At 38.1% G+C, this 24126-nt stretch overlaps 1 protein-coding gene across 8 annotated transcripts in view; it reads right to left on the bottom strand.

The window, feature by feature from the left end:
• The window catches only part of Erc2 (ELKS/RAB6-interacting/CAST family member 2), a 973754-nt gene that overhangs the window by 933835 nt on the left and 15793 nt on the right, over positions 1-24126 (bottom strand). For all 8 annotated transcript variants that reach the window (XR_007212331.1, XM_048355798.1, XM_048355799.1 and 5 more), the window contains exon 2: positions 8738-9529. Coding sequence is in view for 7 of the 8 variants with exons in the window: in XM_048355798.1 (XP_048211755.1) it covers positions 8738-9391 (654 nt within the window). In the remaining variant the exon portion in view is untranslated. The remainder of the gene's footprint in view (positions 1-8737; positions 9530-24126) is intronic.

The following is a 24126-nucleotide window of genomic DNA, read 5'->3' as shown; positions in this document are numbered from 1 at the left end:
TGGTAAATTGCTGAGTTAAGCAAACTTCACAAATAGCATTTAACAAGAGTTTCACCATTTCACATGGTGACATGGTAGAATTCTTTTGTTATTGGTGGTGGTAATCGTGGGGCTTGAACTCAGGGCCTGGGTGCTATCCCAGAGCTTTTTCAATCAAGGCTAGTGCTCTACCATCTTGAGCCACAGCACCACTTCTTTCTGGTAGTTAATTGGAAATAAGAGTCTCACAGACTTTCTTGCCTGGGCTGGCTTTGAACCACAATCTTCAGATCTCAGGCTCTTGGGTAGCTAGGATTTCAGGTGTGAGCCACCTGCGTCTGGCTGGTACAATTCTTTGTTAGATCTGTTAATAGCAAAGTACCACATGTGGTGATTTAAACAGTAGACTTGTTGTCTCACAGCTTGGGAGGCCAGAAGTCTGAAAAGCTGTCAGGAAAGGATGTGGCCCAGGATCTTCTGTTTGAAGTCACCTTTGTGTGGCTTCTTCCATCTTCCCAATATGTGTCTGCATCTGCATCCAAATTTCCCCCTTTTTTGAAAAGAAACCAAACTTGATTAGGGATTATGCTAAAGACATCATTTTAACTTGATTACCTCTATGAAAACTCAATCTCGCCAGGCACTGGTGGCTCATGCCTATAATCCTAGCTACTCAGGAGGCTGACAGCTGAGGATCTTGGTTCAAAGCTACCCAGGGCAGCAAAGTCCATGAGGCTCTTACCTCCAATTAAGCATCAGAAAACTGAAAATGGTGCTGTAGTTCAAGTGGTAGAGTGCTAGCCTTGAGCTGAAGAGCTCAGGAACGGTGCCCAGGCCCAGAGTTCAAGCCCCACAACAACAGCAATCAATCAATCTCCATGTAAGACCACTTTCTGAGAAATTAGGGGTTAGAAGTCTAACATGGTTTTTGGAGGGGACATAATTCAATCCAGAATATGTGCACTACGAATCTCCAGCACAGACATTTCCAGTATGTCTATTTATATGAACAGAAAATCCTCCTTGGAAGTTTCATTTTCCCTTTAAAAATGTACCCATAGTTTCTCTGACTTGTAGTCATAGAAATAAAGGAGCCCAGTAGATGGTGGGTCTACCTCAGTAGTGAGTATATCTGTCTTAGCCCATTAGCTGCTATTATAAAATACTACTAATAGGTATGTTTTAAAAACTTGTTTATTTAGCCTACAATTTAAAGGTCCAAGAGCATGATGACTGCATCTTCTAGGCTTCTGGTGAGGATCCTATTGCATGGTACATCATACAGAAGAATTATGTGCAAGAGTGAAGACTGGAGCCTGGCACTGGTGGTCCACACCTGTAATCCTAGCTACTCAGGAGGCTGAGATCTGAAGACCATGGTTCAAAGCCAGCCCAGGCAGGAAAGTCTGTGAGACTCATATCTCCAATTAAGCACCAAAAAAGCTAAAAGTGGAGCTGTGGTTCAAGTGGTGGAACACTAGCCATGAGCACAAAAGCTTTGGGACAGGACCCAATTCCTAAGCTCAAACCCCAGAACCATTACAAAAAAAGAATGAGGACTGGGCACATACCCAATAGACCAAAGCAGTAGAGGTAATCTCGATTTATGACAACATGCCCTTGCTATTAAATAACTCAGTCCCTCACAAACCAACTCATCCCACAAGATCTAATCTAATGCCAACAGACCCAACCAAGTTCTTGAAAAAGGGGCTGGGAATATGGCCTAGTGGTAAAGTGCTTGCCTCGTATACATGAAGCCCTGGGTCCACTTCCTCAGCACCACATATATAGAAAGAAGCTGGAAGTGGCACTGTGGCTCAAGTGGTAGAGTGCTAGACTTGAGCAAAAATAAGCCAGGGACAGGGCTCAGGCCCTGAGTTTAAGCCACAGGATTGGCAAAAAAACAAAGAAGTTCTTGAAAAAGATTAAGAAAAATACATTCATGAGGGTGGAGCCCCCATTACCAAATTACCTCTTAAAGGTTCCACCATCTCTTACATAATTACACTAGAAATAAAATTTCCGACACATTAAATTTTGGACAAGAAACCAAACAAGCCCCACCCACAAACATGATGAGACTCAACTCCCAGGCCCATCACAAAGGGATAGGCAGGTGCACCTCATTGTCAGCAGCCAACCTATTGTGACACCGTGCATCACAGAAGTTTGCATGGGATGAAATAAAATAAACCCTACCACTCACCTCCAATTGGCATAACTCAGCATATCATAAAACATAACACCAAATGAGTATTTCAGAACACCATTGACTGACATTGCTTAAATGGCAGACTTGAAGAGAATAGTTTGGGAAGGGGAAAGAGGAAGGAAGAATGAAAGATGGGTGATTATGATCAAGAAGCACTGTATACATAAATGCACTTCTTAAAATGAAATCCCCTTGCACAACTAGTTCATGTCAACTTTTTATAAATGTCCCTACAGTATACAAATAAATAATTTTTAAAAAGGTGACACCTAAATGAGCTCTTTCTCAACTTTTTCAAGTTCCATGCTCAATAGAAGAATAAATCGTATGTTGATATATGAAAGCATACACAGGATCATATGCATGTATACATAAACATATTGTCTGAAGAATGGTATTCCCACAGGAGGACTGCAATGGTCTAACTCTTTTTAACAACTAACATAGTTTAACAAAATGAATACCAAGAAGCTGGAACATGTGTTGTCTGGAGGGAGAAGGTCAAGAGAAGAGAGGGCAGATAGAGAGGAGGCTAGGCAAATACAATTACAATATTGAATGTACATACCTGAAAATGAAACCACATTAACTTGGGAGGATGAGTGGGATTGGGAGAGATGAGGGAGAATGACAGTAAGGATGACATTCATCCAGATGCATTGTACACATAAAGTGATATGTGATATTCCTTTGTACAACTAAAGATAATAAAAAATTATAAATTAATATTTTCTCATTGTAAAAAATAAATTATATGTTGAACTCATATTGATTTAGAGTAGATTCTTTCCGATTGTGTCAAGCCAGAAATAGAAATGATCCTATAACCATTGCTTAAAAGCTGTAACATTCCCCAGACAAATTTACTTATATTTCCTGAATTACATTTCTTCATGACCTTGTCCCACTTCTGTGTGAGATGAGTAAATATTAGATCTAGTACAGTCTCCTAGTGTGTGATGCTATTTATATTCAAGCAGAACCATGGCAAGCTACACACAACCTAGGGAAATGTCTAAAAATTGCTTTGTGTATAACTTACTTGGAAAAAAAGGCCATTGGAAATACAAAGATAGTAGTAGCAAAAAAAAAAAATGTCCAGGAATATGAAAAGTCAGTAACTTATGCACCAAACTGCAAGATATAAATCCGTAAGGATTTTTTGTTTATTTGGGAGAATTTTTGTGGTTCTGGATTAAATTCAGAACCTTCTACTTTTTTGGCAGGTACTCTACTACTTGAGCCACACTGCTAGCCGCTTTTTCAGATAGGGTCTCCCCACCCCCACCCCCAGGCCAGCTTGAGCCTCAGTCACCTACATACACCTCTAGCATAGCTGTAATGACAGGCATGGACACCATGCCCAGGTTTTTTATTGAGATTAGGAATCATTAACATTTTGCATGGGCTGTATCAAACTGATCCTCCTGATCTCATTCTCTCAAATACCTAAGGTTAGAGACATAAGGCACCACATCTGGCTTATTTGCTTTTTTGAGGTACAGAGTCTTTGTGGACTTCCCAGCCTGGTCTCAAATGCATGAGTTAAAGTAATTCTCATACTTGAACCTCCAAAGTAGCTAGGACTTGTGTTTCCTCACCTCCACTCCATAGCTGGCCTGCTTCCCATTTTACCTCACCCAGTACAGTTCAAATTGTTTTAGATCATCTGAATTTGTTAGTGAAATTCTAATTATTTAAACATACCCAGAAGAATTACATTTGTAGTTGTAGTCTCTGGTTATTGTTGCATTAAAAAGGAATTTTTAAAGCTTGTCACCAATGATTCATATCTATGAGTCTAGCTACTCAAGAAGCTGAGATCTGATGACTGAGCTTCAAAGCCAAGCCCAGGAAGACAAATCCTCAACACACTAATTTCCAACTAACTACCAAAAAATCTGGAACTGAAGGTATAGCCCAAGTGGTATAGGAACCAGATGTAAGCAAAAAAAGCCTGAGCTGAAGCACCAATACTAGCACAAAAAAAAAAAAACAGAAACATACACATATATACACACAAACAAATGTTCTTTAAATCTTTTGTGTTCCTTTCTTCCATATAGAAAAAGGGGCTGTGATATTCTCCTCTAAAAAATATATTATGAAAAATAATTACGCTATGATTTAGGTAAGTGTCCCCCATGGGGCGGTGCTTCTGGGAGATGATGGAGCCTTAGCAGAAGGGCCCTTATTAGAGGTCGTTAGGTAACTGGAGACATCCTTAAAGAAGATGGTGGACCCTGGCCAGTTCATCTAGCACTTTTGCTTTCTGGTCACAAGGTGATAAGTTTTCTCCTCTAGGCACTATCCACTATTTCCATCAAGCATGCACATCAGAATCCAAAATCAATGGGTCCATATAATCTTGGACTGGACCCTCCAAAACTGTGATCCAAAATGAAACTTTTCTCTTCAAAACCTATTTACATTGGATATTTTATTATAGTGATAGAAAGCTGGCTAGAAATCCTACATAGCACAAAAACTATTAATATCTAGCCTCCTAATTAAGAATAAGAATTCTAGTTACACTAAGTCACATTCTTAATCACTTGAAACATATCACTTTCATCTAACACACATGAAGTATGATCTTCCAATTATAACCAAGATTCTGTTGACAGCTCAGCATAAAAACCCAGCTTCATCACTTACTAAATTGTGTAAACTTGGGTAAGTTATATTTTCTCTACATGTACATTTTATCTGTACAAATGAGGATATTTCTAGTACTTACCTCAGATTATTGTTATAAGCACAAAACAAGGTCATTTAGAACAATCACCAGCATATAAGCAAGCCTCAGCAGATGCCCACTGGTGGCAGCAGCCATAGCAGAGTTAGTCTATCTAACTTGTTTCTCTAACTTTATTTCAGCTAGTTCCACATTTTTGACAAACATAAAAATTGCACAGATAGGGATAGTTATCCCCCATAACTGTCTTTTCTCGATTTGTCAGACAGAGGAGAGGACTGCACAACTTAGTTCCTTTAATATGTTGCTTCTGGTCCAAAGAACTGAAGACTAATGTGCCACCTGCAGGAAATCTTCTCTTGGTGTAGTGACCCTTAAAGCCAGGCATAAAGGTGCCAAAAGCCTGGATCTTGTGTCACTGCATGGAAAAGACCTACCCTGCAAATCACTTGACCAGCTCCATACTTCACATGAATAACAAATATCTGAGGAGAACTGAGGAGTAGCCATAACCAAAAGCATTGTATACATACATGAACTTTTTTGTTAGTGTAATGGGATTTATTCTCCCATAATTGTATGTTATTAAATAATGTATGCCTTGAGGAGTTTTCCTCTCTTTCCAAACTTACTTCTCCAACCTCTTATTGGTGTTGCCCATGGTTATATCCCAACAAATTGCTTGCATTGTCATTTTTTTAACGTAATCCAATTGTACAACTAACTGATGTCAAAAGAACATAAAATATATGTAAAAAAATTAAAAGAAAAAATATCTGATGGGTTAAGCCACTGAAATTTGAAGCCTGTTGGATACCGCAGAAGAATCTACCTTATCATGAGCAATAGGCATGCACTTACCTCTCTGAAAGGAATCCTTAATATTGAGAAGAAAGTGCTTCAATTTAAAGAAATAAACTTGCTTTTTATCAAACTTTTGTTTTTTGCATATGGTACTACATTATATTGCAAACAAAGTGACTTTTGAGCTCTTTGTGCTTTTTTTAAATTTTTATTGTCAAGGTAAAGTACAGAGGGGTTACATTTACATACGTTAGGTAGTGAGTACATTCCTTGTCCAACTTGTTACCACCTCCCTCATTTTTCTCCCATCTTCCCTCCTCCTCAATCCCCCGCCACCAAGTTGTACAGTTTACAACATATTGTCTTGTAAGTATTACTGTTGCATCAGTTTGCCTTTTGTCCTTTGTCTCACCATTTTAATGTTCCCCTTCCCGTCCCTAATTCAGACAGACATACATGAAAAAAAACTCAGGTACCAGAATCAAATTCAGTGATAACAGGGGCTAAATCAGATGGAATGTGCTTTCTTTTTAGTATTTTTAACCTAAAAGATAAAATAATACTTTACCTATATGTAGTACACAAATTAAGAATGTAGTGTTTCACTAGTCAAATGTCATAATCACTTGTCACCCATAAGACCACAGCATCTTGTGATCACAGTACTTACTGGTAAGAACAAAAGGACCATATGGGACCATTGGGGCAACTATGGCTATTACCCAATCCTCATGAATGAAATGAAAAAGTGGTTTAAAGTATTGTTACTAAGGGCATAAAAGAGTTTGGGCATGGTGGCTCACATCTGTAATCTGTAACTTAGTAATAGAGAGGCAGAGATTAAGATATTACACTTTGAAGCCAAACAAAGAGTTAACAAAAATGAGTCCCAGCTACATGGGAGGCATAAGTAAGAGAGTCACAATACCAAGGAAAACACCAATTCAAGACCCTATCCAAAACATAACTAAAGAAAACAAAAAGGATGAAGGTCATGACTCAAGTGGCAGAGCACCTGCCCAGCAAAACAAAGGATCCAAATTCCCTTACTCCCATCTCCAAAAAACAAAAAGCAAAAAAGTTATGTATAGCATTAAAATGTACTTACTTCAACCTAACACTATTTCATTTGTCCATATTTTTGTGAATGCAATAGAGAATACTGCAGCACATCATGTAATTTTAAAATTAGCATACATTTAAAATTGGGGCTCTGTGCTCACAAGCAAATTTAATGGTAGATGCATGAGATAAAAATCATTTTGGTGGCTCACACCTATAATCCTAGCTACTCAGAAGGCTGAGATCTGAGGATCACAGTTCAAAGCCAGCCCAGACAGGAAAGGTCATGAGACTCTTATCTCCAACTAACCACCAGAAAACTGAAGTGGAACTGTGGCTCAACATGGAAGAGCCTTGAGCAAAAGGTCATAGAGACAATGCCCAGGACCTGAGTTCAAGCCCCATAACTAACAACAACAAAAAAGTCATTTTGGAGTTGACAGCTCAAAGAATAGCTCTCAACCCTTTTTGTTACTATTTTTATGCTTGCTAAACTGCTTTATTCCAAACACAGAACTAGCAAGAGGAAAAGAATACAGAACAGAGGGGAAAGCGCCTCAAAGTGATGGGGTCACAAAGAGTTCGTGAACCAGAAATATCAGGAAACTAGAAATGGCAGCAAAGAATGTTAATCTGATTTAGGAGTAAAGAACAAAGCTTTGTGTTCCAACTTAAAAAAAAAAATCAAATTTCCACATGTGAAAACCAGCAATGCAGTCTCAGATCATCAAAGGGATATAGAGATCGCTCTTCATGCACAGAAAGGGCAGATATTTGTACAAGTTGCCAGTGTTGCCACAGCTATGTGAGTCCAAAGAAGTGATAACCAGAGAAAAACAAACCCAAGAAGAGTAGCGAGCATCAGTAGGTCAATGGCTCGTTAAGTCATGCTGGAGTCATCTTAAATATCTAGAAAAAGGAAAATGCTACCTAAGGATTCTTGAGCTAAATGGCATAGCTCTCTCTACTCCTCATCTTTTAGCCCTTCTCTCACCACTAGTAAGAGGTAAAGATGAGATTTTAAGACCAGGCATGTCAGACTCCAAAGCCTCAATAAAAATAGCCACATAGAAGATAGGCCTTGGAGACTGACTACATCGGAAGTGAAATAGAGAAGGGGCAGCTAACAATGAGATAACAAAGAAATCAGCATGAACCTAGGCATGGGGGTGGAAAGCCCTGTGTGTTCAGGAACTGCCAAGCTGCAGTTCACGTAGTTCAGATGCAGGCCCTAGGGGGCACAATGTTAGGCTGGTAATCCTGGGCCCCGCATTCCAGTAGAAGATGCTGTGAGCTGAGTCAAGAGCATAGACTTCATTCTGGAGACAATGAGTAATACTTAGGACTTGAAAGAAGGGAGAAGCGTAACTACAGGGAGACTTTGGGAAAGCAATCTCACTAATCTTGCAGATGGATCAAAGAGAAAGAAGGCCTCTTGCATATGGCAGAAAATTTATAGTGAATGGGTAAAGAAAGACTAAGTTAAAGTTGATTGTGTACCAGGTAAAACCCATCTTATATTGTTTAGTTTGCTACTTAGAGATGAAACTCCATTCATTTTAGAAAATAACACTGCTGTACTTCAGTAGAAATAAATTCAGCAGTCTAATGTGGCCTTTAATGTGAAGTGTTTACTCTGTGGTTAGCATTTCTTCTTGTATTCAGTGGGAGTAACTTCTAAATTGCCATTGCAACTGCTGATAAAAACAACATAGTTAACCACATATAAAAGTTAGCAAGGTGAGGTGCTCCTCCCCTACTTCTGTAATGATGTGAAAAAGTTGTTGGGAAATAGAGGTCACAAGGTAGGATGTCATACTCCTTGTGTTCTTCCCAAGTGTGTAAGTCAAATATATATTGTTACCATCTTCTTGAAGGCGACCAACTTTCCTTTGTACAGGTCCTGGATCTACCTGCAAAACACCAACTACTCAGTAAGACATCAAGGCTGAAAATCACTGTGAGGAGTCATAACCTACCTGGTTTTCTTCATGAGAAACTCTCATCTGCTCCTTGAGGACAGACATCCGGGCTGCCTCTTCCTTCCTTAATACTCTCTCCTTCTTCAGCTCAGGACTCCAGAAAGTCTTGATGCTGTTCATAGAGGATCCCAGCTTGCTGTCCTTGATGTCTAGCTCTTTCCGGAGGAGGTCATTCTCTCTCTGAAGTTCCTTGAGCTGGGCTTGAAGATCTAACATGGTGTTATCTCTTACCTGCCTCAACATAGAAGGGACCTGGTGGTGGTGATGATGAGCTGAGCTGCTCAGACCATGTTGATCTGCGTATGAAAGGACATCTGTGTGGGAAAGTCCAGCCGAAGCAATATTGGGACTACTTCCCATGGCTGTGACTCGACCTCCATAAACAGCTCTATTTGTGGCCCTGCCCAGAGTCATAGTGCCCTTTGGGTAAGTGGTTGAAGCTACTCCTTCATGATCACTCAGGTACATGGGGCCAGATGTAGCATAGGCTGCATTAAGGGATTGGATATTTTCCATAGACAGAGTCTTGCCTGTTCCTCCCCCACCTCCACTACTCGTTCTTCGATGGCCCAGACGAGGGGACCTTGGCAAACGAGGTGACCTAGAAGGGCTACCCTCCAGATTGGTGATTGTTCTTGCACTTCCATACATTTTTCTTCTTTTATGAATTGCTGTTAAAGAGAAGAAATGCTATGCTATGCTGGAGTTTAAGCCAATAATTCCACTGTTTGCCAGAACTGTCACTACATTCTTTTTAGGCAGTGCCAGGTGATGATTCCAATCAGAGATCTGCAAAATGAGAAGGAAAAAGATAAATAATAATGAACAAACTTCTTTAGAACTCTAACTGCATTATATTTAAGATAGATAAGTGAAGAAATGATAAATGACTGATAACCAGATTGATATTGACATCAATAATGTTCATTTAATAAGAAAAGTGACCCCCAAACATTACTTACAGCATGTAAACCTTTTGTCTTGTCTCTAAAGCTAGTCAAAAGTTCTCAAAGCAAAACTGAAACCGTTTCATCCTTAGGAAAGCAAAGCTGTACATTTTTGTGCTGTCAGAATTGGGAAAATTCTAACCATGGAATTTCTTCTTCATAGACACTTTAGCAGTGTGACTCTCATATACATGTGGCTTGACAATCACTCTGAGAAGCTGCTGCTTCATGGGACTTCAAATATCTAATAAGCATATTGTTACTTTCCCCTATGGTATTTATTCCAGATATCACTATCCATCCTCCTCTCTACTAGGTACGGAACTCTTCCCAACACAGTCTTCTGGATGGCTTTACCTGTCAATCATGATCACTGACACTTCATTCAATTGGGAGCCTATTGGTCATCTTAGAGCTAGAAGAAAAAGAGGTAGTTCAACTAAGAAGATATCTACATACCTGACCAGATTCTCAATGCTATATCACCAGGGCAAACAACAATCTTGTCCTTTCCCTTTCACATGCATCTCCTAGGCTGGTCACTGAGAATTCTTAGGGCATTGGGGGGGGGGGGGGGGGGTTGGAGTTCAGGTCATGACACTTGAACTCAGCATGGAGCTATCCCTTAGTTTTTTGTTCTTTGGGGATTTTTGGTTTGTTTTCTGCCTAAGAACAGCACTCTACTACTTCAGCCACAGTTCCACTGCTGGTTTTTTGCTATTTAATTAAAGAGTCTCATAGAGTTGCCTGCCCTGGCTGACTTCATACTATGATCCTTAAATCTCATTCTCCTGAGTAGCCAGGATACAGGTATGAGCCACCAGCACTTAGCCATTTGAGAATTCTCTTCCATGTTAATCTCTTCACAATAATTTCTGCCCCCCCAAACAGATGTTAAGAGTTCTTGGTCCCATAACCTTTAGAGAAAAGGAAAGAAGCAACTTCTTGTCATGATGACTCAAGTAAAATCAGTAACTCATTTTATGTAGCTGGTTCTAATTATCCTTTCAATGTGAGGACCCAATGTGAATGGCCTTAATGGGATGCATCATGGTCTCTTGCTCTTCTTCTTCAAGAGTCTTAAATGTATTTTTTTTCCTCAGCTTTACAATATGAGAGCATATCCTAAAGAGAGGCAAACTGAAATTGAAATCTCTACATGTCTACATGGAATTGTTGAGGAGCAAAGGTTTATTTAATTTCTACTCTTCAATTAATAAAGTCCAAGTAATACCATCTAACTCATGGTGAGAAATAAGATTAAACTAGACACTTAATCCTAGAATACTCAATAGTTTGGATTGTTATTGTCTCTGTGAGATCAATACATTAAAGACAATATACAAGGAATCTTTTATTTTCATCTGCCTATCAAGTTCATTTCTACTCCCTACCTCTACAAAAACTTTACAGTAGTACAATCCCAATTTTCCTCCAAACCTTTATTCACAGTTCACAACATTTAGGTAAGGCTAATTCCCTCACTCCATTCTAGATGGTGCCAAGGGTGAGAACATGACTCAAGACTGTCCAATTTTATTCCATTCCAGACATAGCAGCTAGTTCAGGGTTATGCATGTGACTCATATTGAGCTAAAAGATTCCATACTATAACTTTAGGTAGAACAACTCAGAAAGATAAGCCCTTTTTCAGCTAGATTTATTTACTATTAAGATGAAGCTCGGAGTATACCCATGTGAAAAGAACACTGATCTGAGATTAATTCATTTTACCCTTAAAAAATAAATGAAAATCACTTTATATCTAAGATTTTCTCATAAATAATCTATTCTTTTAAAAAGCATAATCAACAATCCTAAGAATTTGATTGCATAAATGATGAGAAAGAGAAATGATGGAATAGTATGAGTTTAATATAAATATTTAATTACATAGAAAGATGCTCATAACATACTAGTAGTAAAGGATAGAAGTAGAAAAACCTGATTTACTCACACATAAAGCACAGACATACATATATATGCACACACAATTATATGTGTGCACACACACACACACACAATCACTAGCTCTGGAAACTACAATGATGGACATTAAAACATTATCAGTGATGGGATTCCAAGATGTTTCCATTTTCTCCCTTTGTTTTTTTGCATGTTCTAAATTTTCAGTAAGAAAGATATATAAAAATGGGAGAGTCTGAAATTTCTAGTTAAATAAATTTGTCATTTTACTATCCTTAGACTCCAGGTATTTGGAGCATTACTAGGCTACAACTTTTTTTTTTTTTTTTTGGCCAGTCCTGGGCCTTGGACTCAGGGCCTGAGCACTGTCCCTGGCCTCTGCTTACTCAAGGCTAGCACTCTGCCACTTGAGCCACAGCGCCCCCTCTGGCCGTTTTCCATATATGTGGTGCTGGGGAATCGAACTGAGAGCTTCATGTGTAGGAGGCAAGTACTCTTGCCACTAGGCCATACTCCCAGCCCTAGGCTACAACTTTTAACATTGTGCTTTCCTGTACTATTTTCTCCCCTTGTAGAGACAGACATTTCTGATTTTTCTGGTTAGGTCTGAGATCCTTCTCATAAATTTTCACATACACATACTAAATCCTCAGTCATCTTCCCAGATCAGCTGGTCACACCAACAAACAAAAAGTAGATTTGTTCCTTTTTGAATAATACACAGAACACACACACACACACAAAACATATAAAATGTTGGGGCTGAGAATATGGCTTAGTGACAAGAGTGCTTGCCTCATATACATGAAGCCCTAGGTTCAATTCCTCAGCACCACATATATAGAAAAGGCCACAAGTGGTCTGTGGCTCAAGTTGGCAGAGTGCTAGCCTTGAGCAAAAAGAAGCCAGGGACAGTGCTCAGGCCCTGAGTCCAAACCCCAGGACTGGCCAAAAAAAAAAAAAAAAAAATATATATATATATATATATATATATATTGCATAGATATATATATATATAATGCATAGATATATTATCTTCTTTGAAATAGTGTTTGTTTTTAAATCAATGTGCAAAACCAAACATGGTAATACAAGCCTGTAACCCCAGCACTTGGAAGGCAGAGGTAGGAAGATCTCGAGTTCAAGGCCAGCCTACACTACATAGAAAGGCCATGTCTCAAAAACCAATAAATGTAATATAAGCAATATGTATTGGCACTGGCCCACAGTTTGCTTTACTTGTCTATATTTAGCATTATGATAGTAAAAAGAATGTACTTTGTGCTTTCTGGAATGATCAACATAAACTCTTACTATTCCCGAAGCATTTGATAAAACAGAACCCATAAAATTAAGAGGGCTCTGTTGCTGACTATCTTTTTTTTTAAACTATGTTCATTGACAATTTTGTTACTTATTTTGTATCAATTATCATTACAATTTTTCTTCAAACTCAAGTCTACTCCAACTAGAATTTTCTAGCTTATTGATATCACCCCTTAGTTTTTTGTTAGTCATTTCCTCCACATAAGATTCCTATCTCATGCCTAATGGTGTTTGCATTTTCCTATTTCTCTAGAAAACAAAATGGTTTTTCTCTTTGTGTTCAAAGGTACACGGCTTAACAAGTTGGATAAGACATGTACTCACTGCCTTATGTATGAAACTGTAACCCCTCTGTACATCCCTTTTACAATAAGAAAATGAAAAAATAAAATAAATACACAGATTTTAGGTTCACTGATGTATTTTACTATATTATATTTTCCATCTTACCTATATGTCATTATCTTAACAATTTCTACTTTCTTTGTGTTAATTTTTGTCTTTTTACATTAAATGATCATTTGTCATCAGTCACATTTTAAATAAAAAAACATAGGGTAACATACATGGCTGCATATTCAAAGGTTGTGTACATAAAATTCTTACTGTAATTTATACATAGCTTGGTTTTTTTCATTTGAAGTCTTTTTTCCATCCCAGTAATTATCTCAAACGACATATTTAAATTATCAAAGTGGAGCTGGGCATTGGTGGCTCATGCCTATAATTCTAGTTACTCAGGAGAATAAGATTTAAGGACCAAGATGTAGAACCAACCCAGGCAGATAAATCCAAAAGACTCTTATTTCCAAATTACCACTGGAGGCATGGCTCAAGTGGTAGAATGAGTGAAAAATCTGAACCCTGAGTTGAAGACCCAGTACTAACACAAATATAAAAAAAAGTCAAAGCAGACAGAAATTTGGGGATAATATTATGTAGTTCAAATTTAATGACATTGGGATCTGAGAATATAATCCATCTTCTATTTTTTATCAAGAGACTTTCTAAGTAGCATAATGGTTTCCATAATTATTAAAACAATTAATAGGTCATTGTAGAAAATATAGGTAAGATCAAAGAGGTAAATGAACATATTCAGTCTTGTCACTCACAATCTCTATTATCAAACTGATGCTGCTTCCAATTCCTTTTAAGCATGTATACATAATTTTAGAAAAAAATCATTATATTCTATACAAAGGCTGTACTTTCTTTTATCTTCAATGTTTTATTTGTTTTTAAAGGAAAACATTAAGAGAAACTAAGACAAATAAGAAAATTAAGTTTATAAGAGCCAGGCCTAGTAGTTCATGCCTGTAATCCTAGCTATGCAGGAGGCTGAGATATGAGGATCAAATTCAAAAACAGTGCAGGCAGACAAATCTGGGAGACTCCTCTTCAATTAACCAGAAAAATACTGTAAGTAAAGCTGTATTTCAAATGGTACACTACTAGCCTTGAGTGATAAAGCCAAACAAGAGTGAAAGTCCCTGAGTTCAATCCTAGTACACACACAGAGAGAGAGAGAGAGAGAGAGAGAGAGAGAGAGAGAGAGAGAGAGAGAGAGAGAGAGAATTTATTAGGATGATATTTAAGGAGAAATGGTGGAAAAGCAAGCACAAAAACAAGATCCTCTGATACTGCCCTCAATGTTCCATCCTAACATGCTCTCCTTTTTGCACCTAAATACCATAAAATATTTTATAACACAGGACTTTTAATACCTACCAAAAGTTCCTTCCTTTCCTTTATAAACACTTGTCAGTCCTTGCCTCAACAAATGGATTCTATTTCCCTTCTTTATAAATTTAGGCTAGACTTGGGAGCTTCTTGGACCAATAAATACAGCAGATGTGGCACCTCTAGCCCAAGGAAGCTGGGGACTTTCCCTTTTGTTTCCTAAAATTCAGGTTCCATGATGTTATGATGCTTAATCACAACTGTCCATGTGAATGGACTGAGACACATCTAGGAAATCAGCATGTCCATTGATGGATTCAAACTTTGAATAGAGGCTATGGCTCAAGTGGTAGAGCATTAGCCTTGAGCTGAAGAGCTCAGGGACAGTGCCCAGGACCAGAGTTCAAGCTCCATGACTGACAAAAAATAAAAAATAAACAAAAATAAAAATAATAAAATAAAAATTTTGAATAGATTTTTCTGAAGGGATGGAACTCTGGAAAGTGGGCTAGTTGGAGGCAGTAGGTAATTGCAAGCAAGTCCTTAGGAGCCACATATATCATTGCTGGGCCCTTCTTATTATGCTCTCTCTCTTCTCTACCATGATGTAGGCAGCTCCATCATGCTCACCCCACATGATGACTGAAACTTCTCTCACTGTTGTTCAGTCACAGTGATGCAAAGTGACTAACACAGAAAACCAAGCTATCCTGCTACAAAGAGAAGCCACACAGACAGACTCTGGAAGAAGAAATAAGCCACATGAAAAAGATCCCAAGTATCCCAACCAGCAGTTAGTACCAAGAACTGGACAAATGAAAAAAGGCATCTTGTTTGTTTGTTCATTTTAGTGCTGGTACTGGAGCTTGAACTTGCGGCCTGGGCAGTCTCTTCACTTTTCCCTCAAGGGAAAGTTTTCTGTTGTTGGTTTAAAATGGAGTAGCCTCCAACTGACAGCCTCTGATCTCAGCCTCTGAGTACCTAGAATTATAGGCATCAGCCAATATCATCCAGTTTAAGGTTATCCTTTTTTTTCAAAGTAGAAATATTAGTATTGTGACTGATAATGTTTTATAATATTGTGATTGGAAAGGATTCAATTGATTAATATTCTGATGGGTAACATCAAAATGAAACATCTTCACCCTTGACTATTTGTCCTCCATAGCTGATATTTTTCACTCTCAACTATCCTAGAAGCCAGCATCCTTTCTCAAAGTTACTAAAAACTCCCTTGATTACCAAACTCGGGATTTCAGCACTGCCTGTTTAGTAAGTAGACCCTACGAATTAATTATTAAGTACTAATATTGTACCTTGAATCTCTGTTTTTTGCCAATACTTCCTGAACAGCTTGACAAATGTTTGGACTGGTAAGGATAATAGGAATTTGACTTCACATCAACATGTTTACATCAGAGATGTCAGGACAATAATGTGTACTGGAGACTATGTCAATATCAAGCATGTGATGTACCTTTGCCTAACTTTATTAGACAATAAACATTTTCTTTCAGGATGCCAGGAAAAACATTACTCAAAATATTTAGATTTACTCATGCAATAAGTACTTTTTAAGCATCAGCTCAATTCCCAGTGCTGAAAACTAAGGATTGAGCAATAATTCAGACAAGAAATACCTTCTGTGGGAACTTTACTCCCAACTGTGGACTTTCTCAAACAGCTTTCTTTGCCTCATATCCAACAGGAGTTGAGGGGGAAGGTGGTTACAGCAAGAAGGTACTATTTTAAGGAGGAGAAATAAAATTGTCACTCCCCTAAAAAACATCCAAATTGAAATCTAGCTGGGAAATATAGACATTAAAAATAATGACTATATTAAAGTATATTAATAAAAGTATGTTATCTACATGTATGAGAATGTCATAATTGTAAGGTTCTCCAGAAAGGAAACTAACCACATGGTTCAGGCAGAAAGCTTATTGGAGGGAAAACAAATTGCCAGCCCACACAAGATGGAGATGTGGGGAGACAGAGGATGGAAGAAGGGAAAGAGAGAGAAAAGAGCAAGAGAGAGTAAGAGAGAAAAGGAAAAAGAGTGGGGACTGTGTTGAGCCACATTTTACAGGAAAAGGCAGGAAGTATGGCCAGGTGGATTGGATGTGACCTCAGAGAAGAGAGAGCTAACTGCCTCCAGATGTGACAGTTACCTAGGTAACTCAGGTACTGGGTGCAGACTTAAACAGGTGGGGGGGGGCATCTGTATGGAGCCCTCCCAGGGGTGGACCTTACAATAATTAAACTCATCTTATGTATAATGTATTCAAATATAAAAATTAAAATTGCACAGCTACCAGTGGCTCATGCCTATAATCCTAGATACTCAAGAGGCTGATATTTGATGATCTCAGAAGCCAGCTGTGGCAGAAAAGTTCCCCAGACTCTTATCTCCAGTTCATCACTAAAAATCTGAAAGTGGAGCTGTGGCTCAAAGTAGTAGAGCACTAACCTTGAGCAAAAGAGCTCAAGGACAGCATTCAAGCTCCTCCACTCACTGACAACAACAACAAAAATGTTGGTGACTCACTCCTGTAATCCTAGCTGGGCAGGAAGGTCTGTGAGACTGTTACCTCCAATCGACTACCAAAACAAGCTAGAAGTAGAGCTGTGGCTCAAGTGATAAAGCAATAGCCTTCAGCACAAAAGCTCTGGGACTGTATCTGGGACCTGAGTTCAAGCCCCAGGGCTGACACTATGTGGGGGAGGGGGGCCTTATGAAACAACCAAAAACTAATATATAATTCTCTATTTTGCACACCTCAACAAACATGAAAATGAATACAAGTCAGCCATCAGAAGTCCTTATCAAAAACTTGACAAGTTGATTTTTCTATCATCAGGATCTCTGGACAAGAAAAGCTAAATATAATTCCACAGAATTCAAACAGGAAAATTCAGCGGGCCTAAAAATGATAACAGAATAATTTCTTCATCACTGTATATCTGTTTAACAATAATTTAAATTACAAACCTAGGCCAACCACTTTATTTAGGAATGAGTCTACCAAATTTATTTAAAATAAATTGATCAAAGTGAGGAACAAAGTAAGCCAAGAACAGATTGCCATGGCTGTCAGGTCCCCGAAGCCACAGGATTCCTACCTGCTATCCTGAGTCACTCAAACACCCTGCCCTCCAGCTGTGTGTAAGTTCCCTGATATATTTTAAGGAACTTGTTTTGACACTTGTACTTTTTTTTTGGTTGTTTTCTCCTAATTTCTCATCTATTCTGATTTTTTTAATTCTCTAAAATGAATTTCTGAGAAAAAGCAGAATAATAAACTTTATTCAGCAATCAATAATAAAATAACATCCTATACTCGCATTACTGACTTAAAGATCACTTTTGAGCTTTTCAACCTACCTATAAATGAATTTTAGGAAATACAGTAGCAGTTTGGATCTTAATGCCTTAAATGCTATTATGGAGTCAAGAAAAGTTCCAACGTGGACATTCTTATAAACTCTTTTAAAATATCTGCTACTGGCTACAGTCCAGCAAAGCAACTACCCCTCTCCCTCAGGACTGAGCAGATAAACGACTCTCTTTATTATCATTAAATATATAGATATATATACATTTAGATATATATATCTGCTATTACAGCTGGCAGTACTGGGTCACACCTGTAATCTTAGCTACTCAGGAGGCTGAGATCTGAGGATAACAGTTCAAAGCTAGCCAAGGCAGAAAACTTCCTGAGATTCTTATCTCCAATTAACCAGCAAAAAGTAGGAAGTGGAGGTATGGCTGAAATAGTAAAGCACCACCCTTGAGTAAGAAAAGCTCAAGGCCCTGAGTTCAAGCTCCAGTACCAGCATACACACAGAGACAGACAGACACAGACACAGACACAGACACACACAGACACACACACACACACACACACACGTGTGCATGTGTGTCATGTGCAACGCCAAGAAGGATAAATTATTAACCAAACTATGTTATGCACAGAAAAAAAATGTTGCTGACATTAAAGAAATTATGATAACAAAGAAATTGGCTGCATAATACCTTTCATTCTAAAAACACTCCATGAATAAAATTTGAAGTCCAAGGGAATATTCTGTTTAAGGTTCCAAAAAAATAAAACATGGTTTTATGAACCTATGAGGATGCTGTCTCCAATTTCATATGGATTCATTAATAAAATATACACCATCTACTCACTCTCTTAAAAGGTTTAAGGACTCTCGAAACAGAAGCTCAGGGGAAAAAAGCTGGGAAGAGCCTTAATTCTTGTCTACCTCAAGTAACTCAGACTATGATGGTCTGGAATGGTCTATTTTAAGACAGGAGCATTTCCTGCTATCTGCTCTAAATTAGGTTAAATTTATTTGCAGATTTCAACCTCAGCCCATCACCTGAGCCCTGCTGACAGACGGTGTAAGCTGAGATCATCACTCTCTCCCAAGATTTAGCCAACTTAAAATATCTCTCTTTTTATTCTGATCAACTATCACAACTTTTTAAAAACCATGTACCAGATTACATTTAATTCCAAAAACCTTTCTACAGGAAGATGAGATGTAGAATAGATCTCAAGTAAGAAGTGGCTACTCAGGAGCCAGATACTACCTCCAGACGTTTTGGTGTGACTAGTACAGAGTTGTTTAGAATTCTAATTTGATGCCAACAAAGAAGGATATAGGCTTGTCACATTCAAATAGAGATTCTAGTTTCTCCTGAAATATCTGAACATATCAAATTCATTTTCCTCCCAGGAAAATGACAGGTTGGAGTCAACCAGCACAGCTGTTTGAAAACAGAGCACACACCCTATAACCTGTCCATGTCTACTCCTCTCCCTATTGCCTTCCATTTGGACTGATTCCCTCTTTCCATGCTTGTCCCTACGGCAGTTAAATTTATATCACTTCTATCCACATAGAAAATATCAAATAAGAACTCATTCTGCTTCACCACCCAATTTAAGTTCATCACCAGATTTTATCTAGTCATGGTGATGGGAATGAAAAACTGGGAGAGAGGGAAGGGGTGACATTGTCCAAAAAGATATGTACTCTTTACCTGACTTGTGTAACTGTAATCCCTCTGTACATCAACTTTATAATAACAATAAAAATGTATAAAATAATTATCTATTGTACCTCCAAAACTTTCCTTAAGTCTGCCCCTTTGTTTCCACATCTACTTATCTTATTCTACTTGCAACATGAGACTCTTATTTAAGTTACCCCCAAACCTACTGACACTTCTCTCCTTTTCTATATACTCAAAACATCAGCCAAATCGTGCTAAGATAGAACTGTAATCACAAAGTATCTCCATAACCACTTAAAAACTCTTCAAAGTTCCCCCTGCTCTTCATTCACCATCTTTCCCATGGCTGAAACATAGTGTTTTGTCTATCATAGTATAGATTTTTTTTTAAGTAACAGAAACTGACTTTATCTTCCTGCCAACAGCCACCTAACTGCCCTGGTTTAGGCTACAGCAGGTTGGCCAGGTAGCATAGTTATCTAATGAAGGTTTTAAAAAATAAACACTTTTCTAATCCATTCAAGGCTTCCACTATTCAGATCTCTGGTTTGCAAAATAAAAAGGGAAAGAATCAATATGTACAATGATCTTGGAGCCCTCTGGAGAAAGAAGTTACTCACATTCAGCCTCCATTGCCCAAGAGTGAGATCTATGAGAAAGAATGAACATGGGTACAAACATGGTCTAGGATTCCCAGAGATGAAAAGAATCAAAGCTGGTGATCATGACTCAAAACCAGTGACATTATAACCATGGAAAGGTCCATAAAGAAAAGCATGTGGATGAGGCTACACGTTTTTGGAGACCCATGGAACAGGAACTCATGAAGACATCCATCCATCCTGAGTAGAAATCCCCATAAGTAGACACTGACACAGGGATCTCATGGACTACAGTGGAAGTGGTGGTCTTAAGAAGTTTTGAGAGGATAATTTGACATTAACAAAAAGAAGTATAGGAAGTCAGTGTAAGGCACATTTCTGAAAAAGTTTCTGCTGTAGGAAACTGGATTCCATCCTATTGAAGCAGCACTGAAAGACAATGTAAAATCTGCCTGGAAGTTACACCTCCAGAAGGACAGGGAACTCATTCTTCATTGGCTGGAGGCTGTTACTCTGTCACTTCCAACCTGCACTACATGGAAATAAGTCTTCCTGTTCAAGTTTTTATGATGAGCACGCCTGTGTTACCATCATTATGATGAGGATATACACAATCAGCATCCCAAAGACCCTAAGGGCCACAAAGATGTCAATGGGACATTAGTAGCAGCTTCTATACCATGTACGGTCACACTTGTGTCTAGGCCTGGTGACTGAAAGTTTAGCTTGGCATTTTCCATAAAGGACCATATCAGCAACCGCAGCATCTTTACATATAAGGAGTATTAGCCTCAAGAAACACCTTGAGGCATCCCCAGGTTCAGGTGTAGGATTTCATTATTATAGCCCACTCACTCTGGGGCTGTGTAAGCAAAGGATGGGATGAAGGAGAGGAATACTGAAGACACATGGAACTTCTAGATATTTGGTAAGTGAATTCTATCTAGTATTTTGGTTCTAATTTGGAAAACTAAAACTGGGAACGAGTTTGAGGTTTATCACTTTTCCCCTTTTACCATTATTTTCTTATTTTATAACTTTTAAAAATAAACTTTCAATAATAAATATAAATTTGAACTGAGAGCTTGATGAATTTTTATTGCAACTATACCTGTGTTATCACCACCATCATCAGAACTTACAATACTGTCTATGGCCCAAAAAACTGCCTCATGTCCAGTAACTTATATATGATCTAAATGTTCTCCCACATTGCTGATTTAATATTAATTTGTATGATTGTTGAAGTCTCTCTCTTCCCTTCTATCTAAACCCCTACAGTGCACCCCAGTATTTAACATTATCTATCTCCGAGCAAGGGTACAAATATAGGCCCAAGGACTGTATGTCTACATTTTTAACAATATATATTGCACTAACGAACCTGTAAATAAAATAACAGTCAGTCTGCCTTCTTATCTTGGCAAATGTACAAATGAGAAAGTTGATGTTTGATTTAGGCCTGGAGGGATAGGCCACAAGCCCCAGGTAGGCATCTGCACTTGGCCCCAGGGACTTCTCCCTCATGGGAAAGATGCAGTCACAGAAGGGCCAGAGTGGACCCTCTTAGGTTCCTCTAGCACAGGCCTACAGACACAGAAGCTATAAAAAATAATCTTCAAGTATTTGAAAGAATGAAGCTGATACTTGGGTAACATGATTTTTCTCATGTGGTTGAATTCACCCCTGTGGAGGTTATGTGACAATTTTCTAATTATAGCAAGAGAGTAGAGATGCAGTCTTTTGGGAAAAAGGGAGGACCTCAAAAAAAAAAAATCTGGTTAGATTCACATGTCTAACTTTATTTTTTAATTGTTAGTATAAAGGTGGTGCCCAGAGGGATTAGTTACATAAGTCAAGTAAACAGAATATTTAATTTTGGACAAAATCACCTCACCCTTTTCTTTGCTCTTTCCCAATTTATCCCTCCTGTCCCCACTCACCTAACTTTTTGATATATAACTTCAACCAAATTGCTTCATCCCCTCAACTGAAAAATAGGGAACAGCAGTACTTTTCAAAGAGATTTAAGAAACATTAGATGAAACAATACAAGAAAAGTACTTAGCACAATGCATAGTACATAGTCTACAATCAAGAAATGCTAACCTTGATAAGCTCAAGGCTACAATTACATGACACAGCGGTTAAAACCTCCAGGTTATCTTGAAGTCCCTCAATTCAATAAGCTTACCCTTGACAGGCTAGTGTAAATCAGATACAACCTGCTGCTCAAAATGGCTCAAGATATCAGCCATTTTTTTGTAAATGTACAAAATTCATCCAGATGCCAGTGGCTCATACCAGTAAGTCTAACAATCTAAGAGAATGAGATTGAGTTAGACACAAAAAGTCCAAGAGGTTCCATCTCAATAAAAGGAAACTGGACATAGTGACACAAGCCCATCATCCCAGTAACAGTGAGAAATCTAGGATAAGTAGATAGGTGTATGCCCAGGCAAGAAACAAGACCCTGTTTCAAAAATAACTGGTATAGACAAGCACAGTGGCTCATGTCTATAATCCAAGCTATTCAAGTGGCTGAGATCTGAGGATCTGGTTCAAAGATGGCCCAAGCAGGAAAATCCACAAGACTCTTGTCTCTAATTAACCAGTAAAAAGCTGGAGGTGGAGCTGTGGCTCAAGTAGCAGAGTGTCAGCCTTGAGCAAAATATTCAGGAACAGTACCTAGGCCCTGCATTCAAGTCTGAGTACAAAAACAAACAAAATTAAGTAAATAAATAAAACATGTAAAAAATGGCTAGTGGCTGTGAAGAGTTCCTGCCTAGCAAATGTGTGGCCCAGAACTTAAACCCCAGTACTGAAAAGATAGACTAAAAAGACCTTCCTTCAAGCTACAGTACTAAGTACATGCAGATAATGAAAGTCCCAGTGGTAAACTATTTAATGTTTAAATGCCTCAAGATGTGAAATGAGGGGGAGGGGAAATCCATTTTGACATAGCAGAGATTTTTCAAAAATGGTATCCCATCATTTCCAAAAGGCTCTAGATATCTCAAACACACACCTGTGTACACCTCACCATTCTCTCCTTTACTTCTTTCAAACTCATTCTATAATTATTGTTTTCCAAATACAGATTTAGCATGATTACATGTTCAGTTGCCTTGGCTCATATTTTATAGCAAAGTTGTTTAAGGGGGCTGACTATATTCCATGCTACAAGGTAAGAGCTCTGTACACCCAAGTATTCATTAACTGTTCTTTCCATTAGCAGTTTCCATTGTTTAAATTTCATCTCCTAACAATTTACCTCAAAGTATTACACTTCACAAAATCAGAAACCTGAAGATCATCTAACTCCACGAATTAAAAAATAACAAAACCCAAACAATAAACAGCAAAAGCAGAAAAACAACTTGAGGTTGAATGCTTAATAAAATTAAAACAGCAGTTATGGTTAATATAGTATGCTGATCATAATAACATTTATTCACTGTTTCATAAAGTCTCATCAATGGAACAAATTAAACTGGTTGCACTGAATAGATAAGGTTTTTAGAATCATTTTTAAAACAGCTGTGCATTTCCTTTAATCTGAAAACATGAAATGTCAACTAGCAAAGCTTGAGCTACAGTATACTTACAGAAAAAGAATATTCAGGAATTATTGGGTCTTACACTGAAAAATCCTCAATCTGTCAACTAACAGATGTTCCAGAGAAAATGACAGAAAGGTAGAAGAACAGTTCTATCCCTTTGCCCCAAAAAATCCAATCACACACAATTTTTCTACATTTACAATAATATATGAGGATTAGATCTAAATAGCCTTTTACTAGAAAAGAATATACACATAATCACACACACAAGGAAAAATTTTAGCAATGATTGTAAGCTGTTTTCAAAAAT

This window comes from Perognathus longimembris, chromosome 10, assembly GCF_023159225.1.
Source record: "Perognathus longimembris pacificus isolate PPM17 chromosome 10, ASM2315922v1, whole genome shotgun sequence".
Classification (NCBI taxonomy): Eukaryota; Metazoa; Chordata; class Mammalia; order Rodentia; family Heteromyidae; genus Perognathus; species Perognathus longimembris.
The sequence above is the reverse complement of the archived record's forward strand: the minus strand, read 5'-3'. Positions and strand labels throughout refer to the sequence as shown.